General features: G+C 34.4%; 1 protein-coding gene across 2 annotated transcripts; it reads left to right on the top strand.

The window, feature by feature from the left end:
- The first annotated feature begins 8,618 nt into the window (after positions 1-8,618).
- Positions 8,619-16,310, top strand: LOC120084687 (BTB/POZ and MATH domain-containing protein 2). Of its 2 annotated transcripts, none has more exons than XM_039040503.1 (4): positions 8,619-9,339; positions 11,257-11,605; positions 12,315-12,591; positions 14,817-15,214. In XM_039040503.1, the coding sequence occupies exons 1-4, from the start codon at positions 8,921-8,923 to the stop codon at positions 14,879-14,881; spliced, it is 1,110 nt and encodes a 369-aa protein (XP_038896431.1). In that variant the 5' UTR covers positions 8,619-8,920; the 3' UTR covers positions 14,882-15,214. The 2 variants fall into 2 exon arrangements, with proteins under 2 accessions (XP_038896431.1, XP_038896422.1); XM_039040494.1 differs by lacking the exon at positions 14,817-15,214 and adding an exon at positions 15,755-16,310 and having other exon boundaries at positions 8,620-9,339.
- Positions 16,311-16,482: the final 172 nt, after the last annotated feature.

Raw genomic sequence — 16,482 nt, 5'->3', positions numbered from 1 at the left:
GCTGTCGGTCTTTAGTGGAGTGCCTGACAGTTAACGGATGGTGGATTTCGTGGCTAAAGAGTTTAGTTAGCTATTCACATACCGTTGGAGCTTCGAGCCATAGGTCCATAAGGTCCCTTTGGTAGCTTGGATAAAAGTTGAGAATAAGTTTTTAAGTCAGTTTAAAATGTTTAAATTGACAAGAGGGAGTTCGATTATATATGATATAATTGTACTGGTTAATTATATATGATATGATTGACTAAATGTATAAGATACATTATTTTGGAGGAAATTGGATATAAATATGATTTATATCAAGTAGAGGAGAAAATACTATAGTTGATATATGATATCAAATTATAGGTTAATAATATAATATGATTATATTCATTATTTTTATAACTAAGCGGTTATGAGATAATTGGCCGAAGTTTTCTCCGGATTCGTGCGAAAGTGGGAAGTTGAATTCAGTTCTAGTAACTGAAGAATAAAATGAAAATAGTTTTCATTTTGCAAAAAAATGTGCTTATTCCCTTATGGTGTGAAAGCCTTGTATCGCTTAGTGTTGAGAGCCCATACGATAGAGCCCACCTACTAAACGATCGCTTACCTTTACTAGACGATCGCTTAGCGTGCCAAGCGTAACTAAACGATCGTTTACCTTTTGATAGACGATCACTTAGCAATTACTACACGATCGTGTACCCTAACATAAACGACCAAGCACCCTACTATACGATAGTCTCCCCTTTCTCCCACTTGTTTGTTCGTAGTACACAATTAGTTTTTCCTCCTTTCCTCTACCAATTCCATCAGTCCACCCTTTGGATTCTCACTCCGAGAATACTGAGGGCTTCGAGTGGTGGTGTCGTCCTCGTTGCCTTTTGTTCGTGCGCTGCTGTTCGTGTAGACAACCATGGTGGTGATAGGCGATTGCTTGCTGGACGAGAAAGAGTGAGAGAAGTTCGCTCACAGTGAGACCGAGTTCTTGTGAAGACAGTCTTCAACTGGTACGTTTTCTTGGTCTTTTTGGTTTTATCTTTTATAGCATGCCAGTAGTTAGTATTTTCAATGCATATCTGTATGTTAGAATATATGTGTGAAAATTCTATCACAGTGAAATTGGAAAGATCCGCTTTCGCTCATGGGTACTCTTGTATAAGAGTTCCTTCATTGTGTCCACTCGATATAACCATAATTAATAAGTTAACCCTTCACAGGTTGTTCGTAATAACGACTTGATCAAATGACTATTTTACCCCTAAGATTACCTCTTGTTTCTTAAGCCCCACTGATCCTCTAATGAACAATTGGTAAGTGATTCGATCATCAAACCGAGTCTCTCTCAGGGTAATGAGAGGGTGGAGCCCCTTGTTCAAGACCCCGAGTCAGCACTTAAGGGAACAACCTCTCTACTATCCCTGAAAACAGGTAGGAGTGAATTCCATCTTATACCCTATATCCTCAACTATCTACTTGGTCTTACCCCTTAAATGGGAGGCTTATTGAACCCGTGCTATTGAGCCAACCCTCACCTATGCAAATCTAAGGATCATCCCTAATAAACAGGAGTTCATAGTTAGCTCAGGATTCATGTTAAGTTACCTTGGTCATCGTTGTGAAATAGTCAGTATTAAAGAATAAACAACGTTATAAAGTAAGAGTGACTTATTTCTTGGTCCGATCTTGCACAAAATCATTGCACAGGATGCTCTCACTCCTCATGTCACTACATGTACGAATCAGGATCACTTTTTCTGTAGCACTTTACAACTCCTTGTAACAACTATAGAGTGGGCCGCATCCGAAAGTGTAGCAGAATAAGGCATCCAATCTTATTCATATACTATAGATCATTTAGACTATTTACTCAAATTTTATCCACGCTTATGTCTCCACATAAAGTTCAAGTACTCATGTAATAATTATGGATCTTTCAGTTTATTGGATTTATTTTTAAAACGAAATAAGCAATTCATATATTCAATACAACTTTATTGAATCAAACTTCAATAACAACTTTATTGATTTACAAAATGAGTTTATTGTCTACAAACCACGAGTTTTTGGATATAAAAAAATCCAACATCGCAAACATAGAAACATGTTTACAATGATAAAAGTGCAGTTATAGGTCTTTAGTAGAGTGTACTCACAATTAACGAATATTAATAATTTGGTTAATGAGTTTAACCAATTAATCTTATATTGTTGGAGCTTCTGATCTAATTAGGTCCATGAGGTCTCCTTCCTAGCTCGTAAAGAGAATTGAGGTAATTATGTCTTGAATAAAGTTTGAAATCACTACAAGAAATAGTATATACTACAATAGATCTTTTAAAGCCTTTTTCAAAAGTTCTGACAACCCATGTTATTAAAAGTCCATGACTTTTGATAGCATTTTTTGTTAGCTATGCTAAATGCTATTGAAAACCTAAAAATTATAGCATATTTACCTTGCTATAGAAATATATTATACCGTTGTTAATTAAAGCTATAATAAGTTTCTATAGCTTATAAAGTGAGCTATTATAACTTTGTAATAGCATTTTATTTATGTTATTATAAGTTTTTAGAAGCCTTTTATATGCACTATTATGAAGATTTTATAGCATTTTCTTATTGTTATCAAACAAATTTATAGCCTTTTCTCGTCCATGATAAATTACCAATTGTCATAATGGCTATTTTTAGCCAATTTTCATTATTTATAACAATATGGCAAACCATTTCAATAATATTCATCAAATTTCATGTAAATGATAGCTAGAAAATACATGGATTATATATAATAAAGTATCATGACACGTAAAATATCACAAGTCTCATCTCATAATTGAAATTTTATAATCCCTTACATGACACATTTAATTAATGTAATACAATGAAAGAAAGTTACAAAGTAATTAATACAAAGTGATTAGCAAAATACAAGATTCACCAATTTTTGAATATTTCCATAATGAGTACATAATTTAAGGGTTAAGTGAATTGTCATCTTCATTCTTCATCAATATGCAAAGCCTCATTCCATCCACCTACAAAAAGAAATTCAAAAAAAAAAAATCATAGCCACTAGTTTACTAGGGGAAGAAGACCATCAACTATCAATTCTAAGTCGTTAACCTCTTACTTTGAGCCTTAAACCACTTAAAGAGCGAATGATGTTTCAACTTTTTGTAGTTGCCAAAATTTACCATTAAGAACTAAAAAACCTTCTCATTATTTAATTCAATTCCTCAATTAATATACGAATATAAAGTATGATTGAGCAACTTTTTGCTGAATCTAAAGTCTAAAGTCTTGAGGTTTATTATATTCCAATGGTTGCAACAAACACAAAGTTGTCTACAATCAAACAACTCACACGAACATTTCCTAATGGCTTTCAAAGTGGTAGAAAACAGACAGTCTACTCAATATGCTTCTGGTATTACTTCAATTAGCAAAATAAATTGAAACCACCCCACACACACACTAATTTGAGTATCTTCCAAGTGATATCTACCCCCCTCCAAATCTACTTTAATTTGAAGTCTCTTAATTTGGCATTTCCTACTTAAAGAACCTCAAAATCCAAAGAAAATCTCCCACTTCTATGTAAGACATGGTTGAGGAAAAAAAAAACAAAAAACAAAAAGTTCATATTTAGAAATTCTATAATTAATTATACCAATAGAATTTTCCATCTAAAGAAACAATGAATGATTTCTAAGTTTAAGGAACCATAGTGACAGTCTTCTTCAAATTTTATAATATTTAAAAGCAAAAATAAAGACGAAGTGGAAGTTAAACTCCAAGACTTACAAATTAAGTGTAGTGTACAATAGAGGACCTCTATATCACACTTAACTCTGATGCACCTCCACATCACACTTAACTCAGATACAAGATAGCCAATGGAGACAAATTTTGATAAATAAAATATATTATGAGTTATGTTTATCTCCTAAACTTAAAGAAAAGATTACACAAGATGCAAAAGAAAAAAAAAGAAAAAAATCAAAACAAGGTGAAGTTAGGTTGTAATGGAGCCCATATGGAATCCAAAAATTTGTAGATGGCCAAAATGACAACAATTTTTCTCAAGAAATAAATATAAGCATCGAGTGTGGGAGCATCGAGTAGGTAAGCGTCAAGTGGGGGATCGAGGATCGAGTTCTGGACTGGATGAAGACTTGGATCAAGTTCGATTGAGGATCGAGCTCTGGACCAGATCGAGTTTTGGATCGGGGATTGAGTTTTGGACCGGATCAAGACTTGGATCAAGTTTGATCGAGGATCGAGTTCTGGACCGAGTCGAGTTCTTCACAGTGGAGATCGAGGATCGAATTCTGTACTGGATCGAGGATCGAGTTCTAGCATAAAATTTTTAGACTAAAGTTACAAAATCATCAACCATCAGAGGAAACAAAACCCAATACATAATTGCATTCCATTTAGCCAGCTCAATCTCCTTCAAGTGCAGAAACTATAATCAAACAACAACCAAACACAAACAGTAATCAATTGCCGATGAAAAAACGCAAAAAGGAAAATTTAAAATCAAATAAAAAAGAAAATTAAAATGGATCTAAGGATGAGTAACAGTAGTGATGGAGGTGATGGAGAGTCACTGGTGACAGTGGGGAGTGACGAAGGTGATGGAGAGTCACTGGCGACGATGGAGAGTGATGGAGGTGATCGAAAGTCAGTCGACGGAGAGTCAACCAACGGACTGTGCACATTTTAGGGTATAAAGATAAGGGAGGTGAGAACAATAGAAATTAAAGAGAGGAATGTGAGCAGACGAGAAAAATAAAAAATAAAACCACAGTCACCAAAGTTGCTGCAATTGATGGAAACGATGGAAAATCAGCCATCGATAGTGGAATGCGGGCGCACATTTTAGGGCAACGTGCAAAGTTGATAATGATAAAGAGAGGAATGAGAACGATATGAGTTTTAAGTGCTGAAAGTTGTGATTTGAGAAAATAAGAATTAAGATTTGAGAGAAAGAAGATTGGGATTTTGTGTGGAGAGACGAAGAAAGGAAAGAAGAGAAATAAAGGAAAAGAAAGGAAAGAAGAAAAATAGAGAAAAAGAAAATATGGGTTTTGTGTATTTGAAGAAGAGGTGAAGCGCGCGACCCCCAAAATTTTGCGTGTTTGTGTGGATAACTACGAAATTTTGAGCGCACCCCCAAAATTTGATTTTTTTATTTTTTTTATTTTTTAGAGTTTCTATAGCTTATTTTTAAAAAGGCTACGTCTAAGAGCAACAATAAGTCATATTTGTTGTAGTGTATTCACATTAATTTTCACATTCATATAATTAATATTTGAATCATATTCAAATATTTATTTATCTCAATAAAACTTTATTTTATAATGTATCATATACATTATATTAATTATATCTCATATAATTAATTCTCTTTAATTAATTTGAACGGTTCAAATTAAACAAAAAATAATTTGATTCTCATAAATTCTTTTTGAGTCAAGAAAGGGACCTTGTGGACCTATAGATTGAAATTCCAATAATACTTGATTAATCAATTAAATTTTTTAATTAAATTAATCAATATTCATTAACTGTCGGTTATTCTACTAAAGATTGACAACTGCACTCTTCGCATTATAGATCTATTTTTGTGTCCATTAGATATAACCAATCAACGGTGCGTTAACCTTTCACAAATTGCTCGTAAGTACAACTAGGTCAAAATTATCATTTTACCCCTGTAGATATATTTGACTTCTTAAGTACCACTGGTCCTTCTAATGAACAATAAGTTATAGTCCAACTATAACCGAACCCCTCTCAGTCCAGGAGAGGGTGTGACGCCACATTATTCAAGTCCTTGAATCAACCCTTAAGGGAGCAATTTATCTATTTACCCTAATAGTAGGGAAGAAGTGAATTTCTTCTTGTGTAGTTGCGTTCCTAGCCCCCCAATCATATGAATCCCCAAATTGGTAGGCTTATTAAGTCGGCGAATCTGGTCACTCTCACCCATATAGATTAAAAGACTGTTTTTATAGGCAGGAGTTCACAACTCACTCAAGATTTAGGTCAAGTCACCTATGGTCATCATGGTGAAATGTAAGTCTCTTCTAGCAACGGTGTTATAAAGATAGACTATCCATTTCGTAGTTCGATCTTATACACTCTATGTATAGAATACCCCTACTTACACGTCTCCACATGAATGATTAGAATCATATCATTTGTAGCACTTTACAACAATTATAAAGTGGGTCGTATCCATAGTATCACCAAGATAAGGTACTCAACCTTATTCATCTACTACAGACTATTCAGGTTATCCCTTAAACATGATCTACCTATATGTCTTCACATACATGTTTAAGTTGTATTAGATAACCTTGGATCCTAGTTTATTGGCTTTTGGGTTAATGCAACTAAATGCCGAATAAAATACTTCTTATTTTATTAAATAAATAAAATATTTGTACAAATATAATTACAAACTACAAGACCACGAGATTTAGGGCATCAACCCCAACAATGCTGATGGTGGCCGATGGGTGGAGCTATTGAAAATATTGGAGAAAGGGAGGGTTTGAGTAAGTTGGTAAAAAAAACAACTCAATTCCACCAAAATTTAAAGTTGATGGGACAAATATTAAGTTGATAAGTTTTACCAATTCAACTCAATTCTGATTGATAGTAAATACCTCTTTTTATTTTTATTTTTTCATGGTAGCAAAACCAAGAAAAAAAATTAAAGATATGTTGTAAAGGGAGTGGGAAGTCATCAACAAATAATTGCATAAAATATATTATCAAATTTAATTAAAAATTGAAGTAAAATCAAACTCATTAACCAAAAAACAACCTCCCAAGTGTCTCTATTTTTTTTTTGGTTAAAAAACAAACAATAACGTATCTTAGAAGAAAAACAAGAAAATATCTACTAATATCATATGAATGCAATATTTCATTGGTTATAAAGTCTCTTTTATTTCAATACTTCATTTTTTTGGTTCTCCAAAATCAATCAAATATATTTATAAATTAAATAAACAAACTCAATGGTGTTTGGTTACCATCTATGAGCGAATGTATAGAGGTCAGAAATGGTTGTTGTTCCTTTCTAAATCGATATATTAGAGACTAGCAATGGATTCGTGTTTAAACTTATACTATGATAATTAAAGTCAATATAACTTCAAAATTTTAATTATAAGAAATAGTAGCATAACACATGGAGAAACGCCAAGTAATAAAATGGAGTTTGAGAATTTCTTTAAGAATCAAAACTTGTAAAAAAAAAAAAATTCGATCATATTTATACTAAGGGAAAAGCAATAAATGAATGGTAATTTGAAAAGTGGACCCTAATAAATTACTTTGTTGTTGTTTGCCTTGTGTTCCATACCTTTACTTACATGTGGGACCCACTGCCCAATCTATAATAAAGACACGCAAACTAATTTACGAACGAGGGCGATCAACTGGTATACATTTTGAAATTATATAATCGTTGTTATTATCGTTACAATTATTGTACCATTATAATATGAGAAGTATGAATCTGTCACATTTACTGTTATTGTTACTATTATTTTATCATTTAAGATCTAATAGTAACTGTAACAGTAAATGTTGTAGATTTATAATTATAAATAAATTTGATTAAAAGCAATCAAATTACATTTGCGATTCTAGTCCATTGTGACTGATCTATCAATGGAATTTCATTATAATTACACCATATTTTGTTCCAAGGAGGTAAACACGACCTTAGTTCATAATTTATGTTTCATTTATCTTTTAAAACTTTGTGAAAGTTAGTGTAGGGTATGGATTGTATCTTGAAATCTGATTCCTTGAGAATCCATTTATCCTAGTAAATATCTACACACTGACCATTGTCAGTCAACATTTTATCTCCTTTAATTGCTAACTATTTTCCTCGTATAATACTCTTCTAGAAATACCATGGTCGTGTCTCAAGTTGAGCAAAAGGAATTTCCTTTTGGAAAAATAAAGAGTCTAAAAATCTTGAGAAACAAATGATAAAAAGGCAAGTAATCGACTTATCCGAATTCATAAATAAGAGCTCAAGTACTCCATATAAACGTAATCGATAAATCAATGATAAATTAAACTACATATCAAGCATGATCTAAGTATCTAACTTTAAACACAAGTCTAACAAGTAAGTCAAATAAGTGAAGCTAGTCATGTTACACAAAATCGATAGTCAACTTGAATATAACCAATAGTTTCATGTTACATTGTATTTTGATTGAATGGTACATGTTACATCACATTTGTAAATTATTGTACTTCAAAAATTTAAATATATATCGTATATATTAATTAGATTAATTGTGTTGATACGATATAAAATATCTATTATAACTAAAAAGTCTAAGATTCGAATCCCCCACTGGCATATTACTGAACTAATAATAATTAAATTAAGTTTAAGCTCATCACTCATGTTCAATTATTTTGGTAAGAAAGGATGGAGGAAAAGAAAAACTCATGTTTAACAATTAATTAATGAAAAACCAAAACAATGATTTAATTAATTTAAATTAATTAATTAATTAATCATGTGATAATTAAGAAAGTTCATGGTGGATTGGATTCTGATGTTTATTAAAGCCAAAGCTCTCATCTTGCACTTTCGTGTTTGGACTTTTTTTTTTCTCTTTTACCAAATTGAACTCTTCCATCTTCATCCTCCTCCTTCTGATTCTTGATTCTTCGATTCCTGCCTTCCTCTTCTTCAGCGTAGGCGTTTCTCCAACTCTCCCGCCTCCCAAATTCATAATCTTTGCCGCTGATTTTCGCTTCAAATTTCCAAAAACCCTCTTCGATTCAAACTTTTAACCTAACCCACTTTTCAATTCTGCCTTTTTAGGGAAGATTGTCGTCCAAAATTACAATAGATCGATTGTTCTCAAACTTTTAGTTGATGGGCACAATCAAATCGTTTAGGGAAGCCTCTAAAGCCTCTTCGAATCAATCTCATCCTCCGCCGGTGACCTCCTCTACCGCTCGATTCGAGACCGTTAATGTTACGCATGATTTCAAGATCAATGGGTACTCCCTCAACAAAGGTATGGGAATTGGGAAATACATTACATCGGATACATTTCTTGTTGGTGGGTACGAGTGGGCTATCTATTTCTATCCCGATGGTAAGAGTATGGAGGACAACGCGGCGTATGTCTCTATTTTCATAGCGCTGGTCAGCGACGGCGCCGACGTTAGGGCTCTTTTTGAATTGACGCTTTTCGATCAGAGTGGAAAGGGGAATCATAAGGTTCATAGCCATTTTGAAAGGAGGCTCGAGAGCGGTCCATACACCCTTAAGTATCGTGGAAGCATGTGGTAATTATTTTGCTTATTGATTTGGATTGTTATTTAATGATTGATTTTTGCTCAAATTGTTCACAATACTGATCATCCGCTTGTAAGTTGTGGAAGTTTGGAAACAGCGTCGATTGAGTTCTCATATAAAAGAGTAATATTGACTGAGTTCGTTCTAAACTCTACCCTTAATAAAGGTTTTTTGATCCAATGGTTTGTTAGTACGTACTTATTTGTTCAACTGGATAGTTTGTTGTTATTTAAATTCCATTAACCTATAGTTGCGAGAAGTTTTTCTTTATTGCCACTGAAACAAAAGGAAAATTGGACTATCACCAACAAGGATGAAAGTTGGACTGTCTTCCAATTCCTGATTGGCAACAGGTGAGCCTACCAAAGGTTTCTTACTGTCTCATAAAAGAGGGAGCTGGCATGCAACTTCTATTGGAAACCGTGCCCAGATTGCACTAGATGCCTGGAGAAAAAGAAAGACAATGAAGTAATCAATGATTCCATTCTTTGCAAAGAATTCACCATTGTGGTTGTAAGCTAGAGGAGCATGCCCCCTGGATGGTATCACTAGAATTGGTTTTCCCATTGGCCATCATCCAGGCAAAGGATTCAAGCATCCTATTATTTTTACTTACAAATTCTACTAAAAGAGATTGAATAAGTTATTAGGTTTGATGACGCCAATTTATCGAATAATGGACTTCGAAGAAAAGGCCCAAGGGATCAATTCTCTACCCTTAATTGCTGTGAGTTGGCTTAGTAGTAAAAGAGGCAAGTTGGGGGGTACCCAGATGCCTTTTTAGTTGTGGTACCTACTCAGAATGTTAAAATCTAACTGCCATAGGGTTTTATTGAGGGATTAGCCAAGGACCAAGGATGTATGTTGACCTGCACACTCATGCTTATCATAGAAGAAATGAGATAGTGACAACCATTCTTTGAACTAATTTAATTGATGATGTAGTTTTTTTAATAAGAAAATTGATGATGTAGTTAAACTCACTGATCTCCTTAAATTAATACCACCTCCTCCTCCTCCTCCTCCTTCTTCTTCCTATTTCGCTTTTTATTTTGAAAATAACAAAGCTGCTCTAAGTCAATAGTTATGAACCTAAGAAGCACAAACACTTGTCCATGTCAGACACTTGGACACTTCGATACTTGTTAGACACCTATCATACACTTTATAGATTTGAAAGCATACCTTCTTCTTTGGCCCTTTTTTATTTTGTGGTTTTAAGTGATGTGGAGTCATATAATAGCAATATTGCTTTGCTTCATTTGTTAATGCTTTTCATGGATAAACTTTCCAACCATAATGAAATATCATCCTTCAATACATGGTGGTGGTAGATATAGAATGACGTCCTATTTCTTGAGATTATAAACATTTTGAGTCTGGCATAATTCTTTTTCCTAATGCCTACTCCCTTGTCAATTTTTGGATGTATTACTTAGATCAAACAAATAAAGCATGCTATGTCCGTTAGAAGTAGTTGAACTTCAACCCATATTATGGATGACACTCACTTCAGGTGAGTCAGTGTAGTATGTTGTAGACTGGCTGATTTTAAGGGGCTTCTAGGTTTAATGTTCTGCATGGGTGTTTGTTGGTTTTTATTTCAGGTATTTAAGGTTCAAATACGCTAGCTGGTTTGTATCTAAGAATTTGATTTAGAGTTTGATGGATGTGTTTGTGGATTTGAGAATTCTCTCTCATTTTTCCCTTATGTTACATTCACTTTGTACTGTATTCTTTAAGCCCGCTTCAATTGCATGCTTTATGTTTATATGGATGTTCTCATTGTCTGTTTTTCCATCATAAAATTTGGTACATATAGTGTGTGTCTTATTTTAAGTTGTGTCGATTATTTTCTTAATGATTGTATGAAGGCTAAAAAAGGAATATTACTCATGGATTTGCAGGGGTTATAAACGTTATTTCAAAAGAACTCTTTTGGAGTCATCAGATTACCTTAAAGATGATTGCCTCTCAATTAAATGTGTTGTTGGTGTTGTTAAATCGCAAACGGAGGGGCCTAAAATCTATTCTATAACGGCACCTCCCTCAAACATTGGTCAGCAATTTGGGAAGCTTTTGGAAAGTGGTAAGTGTGCTGATGTCAATTTTGAAGTAGATGGTGAAATATTTGCAGCCCACAAGTTGGTCATTGCAGCACGTTCACCTGTATTCAGGGCACAACTTTTTGGCCCATTGAAGGATAAAGATACTCGATGCATAAAGGTTGAAGACATTGAGGCTCCTGTATTCAAGGTTCTCCCTTCTCTCTATCTCTCACTGTCTTACATACACAAGCAGATATGTGCATATGGTCACATGCAGAGACTCAAGCATGTTATTGTGCTGCAGCCAGCTTAAATTGCATATAACACACTTATTGAAATGCAGGATGATAGGAACCTTATGGACTTCATTTATAATTTTTTAATTTTTCTGAACAATTTTTCTAACTTTCAAGAGAAAAGGTTTAATTTATTTCTTTATTTTTCTAACAACTTATCGGTGTTTCCAAGAGAAAAGGTATTGGTTTTGTGTGTGCATGCGTGTAAATAGTGTAATTATTAGAAAAGGGTAAGAATTTTGAACTTTCTTAGTTCCTAGCGTGTCTGATTGTCCTGAAAATAAGTAGTGTAATTTTTAGAAAAGAGTTAAGGGATTTGAACTTTCTTAGTTCCTATTAGTATTAATGATGTTGATGAGTTTAGCTGTAATCAGAGATTCAAAAGAACCTTTACCAGCATAGCACAATAATTCCTGTTAGGGGCTTTACACTCCAAGTCTCCAAGAGTTGCAAAACTTTTCACCAAAGAGTATCTTCGTATATTGGTGTTCCAAATCCTTGGAAGTCTGTTAGTGTAAAACATACCACTACCCATGTGGGAAAGGAAGAACTTTGGATGAAGTATACTGCATAATTCTGAACTTCTTTTTATTTATTTCTTTTTATTATTGGAATCTGCAGGCGTTACTTCATTTCATGTACTGGGACAATCTACCGGACATGCTTGAGCTGGTTGGTGCAAACTCTAAGTGGGCATCAACTCTGATGGCTCAACATCTTCTTGCAGCTGCAGATCGTTATGCATTAGACAGGCTTAAATGGCTTTGTGAGGCTAACCTCTGTGAAGATATTGCCATAAATACTGTGGCAACTACATTAGCTTTAGCAGAGCAGCACCATTGTTTCCAATTGAAAGCTGCATGCCTCAGATTTATAGCCATGCCTGAAAATTTAAAAGGTATGCCTTTATTATGAAATTGGACTCACTAATATGGCTCACTAACTTTTTCTTATATAAATTACTGGACCCTGTTAAGGTGGAGAAAGGGACTCACTCCTTAGTAAACATTAAGCAGCTTTGGTTGTATAATTTTCTAGAATTAAATTGCTTTATATTTCCTGTTACACTCTTGTTGACCCAGGAAATTAAAATACTATCACGTCACGTTTTTACAGATTCTTACTCTTCATGCTCTTTAATTTTTCCTTCCTTTGTTTCTTATTAGCCTCCATAGCTGTTCAGACAATCACATGGGTAAAACGAGGTTGTCGATTTAGCATAAAGAGAAAAATTTTTAGGTTTGGGTCAAATGAAATAGGTTTGTTGGGTTAGTCCTTATTTTCTATTTACTCTTGAGCTAGGCTTGGCATTGCCTTGTGATAAATTCAGGGAGACTTAGTGTTCCTAGTGCCAGAATATTTTTCTGCAATACAGACGCGCCAACTAGTCCTGTGGGTTGGACTGTTTGAAGTGATGGAGTTGGATTAAGGTCAGGTGGATGGATGGATATTCGGGGAAAGATTGAAGATTTGATGAGTGACCATGTTTAGTTATAGAAATGTTCAGCTGGTTGCTTTGTTTCCTGATCCTTTATTCCAACAGTTAAGGATATAATTGTATGTGTTCCACCATGTCTCGAGCTGGTTCAAAGCATGGTGAGATATAAAGGTTGTGGTGACTGGATTAGTATACATATATATTGATTTTCTGGACTTTTCCCATTCCCTAAAGGGAGAACTTATAAGTACCTCCTCCAACAACGAACAACTAATCCCCATCTTAAGCTCTACTCACACCAAACAAGGTTTTCCAATGATTTGGAATTGGTAATCCCACAACAAATGCCCCAGGTCTTCCCAATGCCTCTTGCAAATAATGAACCATTTTGGAAACAAAACGGAGGAAGAATGCCTTTGGATACAATATGATCCAAGGTATTCACTCTCCCAGCCAATGCCTCTTGCAAATAATGAACCATTTTGGAAACAAAACGGAGGAAGAATGCCTTTGGATACAATATGATCCAAGGTATTCACTCTCCCAGCCAATGCCTCTTGCAAATAATGAACCATTTTGGAAACAAAACGGAGGAAGAATGCCTTTGGATACAATATGATCCAAGGTATTCACTCTCCCAGCCCCCCGGTAAAACCTGCCACACGTTCCTTGGAATTATAACTTTCAGAGGGATAAGCACTTAAAGGCAACCGAGGTGTAAGAAGGAACACAAAATAAGGAAGAATGACTGGCATGAGAACCCTCTAGAAGGAATAGGGACCAGATATGAGCATCCTTTCTCATATGGCACACCTAAGGAAAGGTCTCTCTAGTCACTTAGGTCACATCACTCAAGCTCTCGTGCCTTTATCCTTCTAGAGGGTATTCTTCCTTATTTTTCCTGTCCCTCCTCCCACCCCAGTTGCTTCTGTGTTCTCACTCCGGCATGTTGAGATTCTAAAGAAGGTTAGGTATTTGCGTGGTAGGTTTTAATTTTTATATGGGGAAGTGAATACCTTGGATCATACCCTATGGAGATTCTTTTGTCTTGCTTTTGCAATGGTGCATTTTCATTTTCTGCCGGAGGCATGGGGAGGACATTGAGGATTTGTTGTGGGATTGCTAGTTTGTTCGGTTTCTTTGGGATCACAGGAGAACCTCGTTTGATGTGAGTGGTGCTCAAGATATGGTAGCTTGTTGTTGGAGGTGGTGCTTCAGAGTTCTCCTGGTGTACCAAGAATTGATAATTATTTTGTTTGTTATTTTGATTTGTTAGCATTTGTTACAAATTTGTATTCTCATTTTCCCTATATATAAAGGCTATCTCCCCTCATTTAGAGGAAGAGAATATTATTCATTCAAGTTAGATTTTGGTATTACATCATCTCCCTTTGGTGGGAAGGGCAAAGTCTTGAGGCAGACCTTTATTTATTTATTGTTGTTATTATTATTTTATGTGCAGTTCTGTGGGGTATTTGGTTAGATAGAAATAATATAATTTTTAAAGAGATCAGGAGAGGTGACTAAGTTTAATGTCTCTGGCCTTTGGTCACCGATCTAAAGGAGCAATAAATTAGCTCTTTTTTTTTCTTTTATTTTTTCCTTCCTTTTTTTTTTCTTTTGGTTGGGTGGGGGGGAGAGATTATAAGTTGTTCTTGTTTGATCCTTCTTTTTTCCATCTATAGGAAACGAAGTTTCATTAAGAAGAGAGGATACAGAGAAAAGGGTAGATAATCATCCACCCAAGTAGCCTTCAGCAATTGACCAAAATCATCCACTCAGTTTCCCAAAGTAGAGTTCTAATAGCATTGGACTATAGAACATAAACTTGTCTTTAGAACTATGATCACAAGGACGTTGGAAGATGAACTCTTTGCTATTTTGGAAAACAACATTGTATGCTGTAGTTCATGATTCAGTCAACGTCCTTTATATTTTGCAAGATGGTGATAGTCTGTTATGTTTATAAACCCTTTTCAACTTTTCGATAAAAAGTTGTTCCAGTGTGTTAAGATGGGGTTTCTGTGTAGTTGCCATAATTCATGGAAGTTTATCAAGAGAAGTCGTGATTGTTCATGACGAATACAATGAATGTATTGATCAGTGCTAGGAAGTAGTGCACCATGCCAGTTCCTTCCCTTGGAACTGTTTAACATGAATTATTGACACCTTCTCTCCATGGCTCAAGCAATTGAACAGTCCCTTTTAGGTCATCATCATCCCTTCAAAAACTTTATAAGCCTATGTAGGAATCCATTGTCATTTGTTAAAAGTGTGTTGTGAGTTTAGGGTATTGACCTTCCTTTCTACAGTTGATTCTTAATTACATATTTTTTGTAACTATCCATTTTCTAGTGCTAAACATTACTTCATAAAGAATTTGGCTAGACACATCAATATAGAAAAAAAATTTCAGGAAAATTTTGAACTTTCGGAATATAAAATAGGTTTTGACATCCACTTGGCAGTCTTTTTTTATTTTATTTATTTATTTATTTATTATTATTATTATTATTATTATTATTATTATTCCCTCTCCTAGTAATTAGAAGGTGTGATATGCATAAATTGAATCACATTGTATTCAATATGTAAAGTCTAAAGTATTTTAGTAAATTTTCAGCCGTAATGCAATCTGACGGGTTCGATTATCTCAAGGAAAGCTGCCCTGCTGTTCTTACTGAGCTACTGCAATATGTGGCAAGAGTTACTGAACACAACGTACTTGCTTCTGGGTTTGGGAATTTGACATTTTTAGATGGCAGCGATCTGAATGGAAGGCGAGTGAAGCAAAGGTTATATTGATGAACTACTTTGGAAGCAAAAAGCACAGGGAAACCATTGACCTATTAGGAATTAGACAATTTTTTTCCTGTATTCAATTGATGCTCTAAAAATTCTTGTATGAATTATAAAATATTTTTGTTGGTTGTCTATTTTAAATCAAATGAAGTAACATTGGCAAGGTATGTGGTTTTAGTTTGTACAGTAGTGTTTGTAAGGGCCACCCCTGAACAAGAAAAAGGGTCAGCTGTTGAGTATTAGCTCGAGAAAAATTAGGAATATTTGGTCCTTCAGCAATGTTATGGACAGTGAATGCCTGTTGATGTTGAACTTCTGCTGTACTAAGGAAACATTGATTTGTTCATATCAAAGTGCATATAATTTTTATTTTCTTATTTTCTTCCAATTGTTCTTGAAGTTTGTTTCAATTTCCTTCCATCCTTCAATGTCACTGGAATCGAATAATTAAATGATAATTAGCTTGTAAACTATGTTATTATTATTATTTAGAAGAAACATTGCCATTTCTTATGAGTGAATGTCTCCTGACTATTTTGCTTGCAAGAA

The sequence above is a fragment of the Benincasa hispida genome, chromosome 1 (genome assembly GCF_009727055.1).
Source record: "Benincasa hispida cultivar B227 chromosome 1, ASM972705v1, whole genome shotgun sequence".
NCBI classification, from domain to species: Eukaryota; Viridiplantae; Streptophyta; class Magnoliopsida; order Cucurbitales; family Cucurbitaceae; genus Benincasa; species Benincasa hispida.
Note: the sequence above shows the minus strand (reverse complement) of the source record. Positions and strands in the feature narration are given on the sequence as shown.

What these genes read in the sequence shown, in the direction of transcription:
- LOC120084687 (XM_039040494.1), top strand. Translation starts at nt 8,921, where the DNA reads ATGGGCACAATCAAATCGTTTAGGGAAGCCTCTAAAGCCTCTTCGAAT. An exon ending in AAGTATCGTGGAAGCATGTG is followed by an intron (nt 9,340 to 11,256) that starts GTAATTATTTTG and finishes ATGGATTTGCAG; the next exon opens with GGGTTATAAACGTTATTTCA. An exon ending in TTGAGGCTCCTGTATTCAAG is followed by an intron (nt 11,606 to 12,314) that starts GTTCTCCCTTCT and finishes TGGAATCTGCAG; the next exon opens with GCGTTACTTCATTTCATGTA.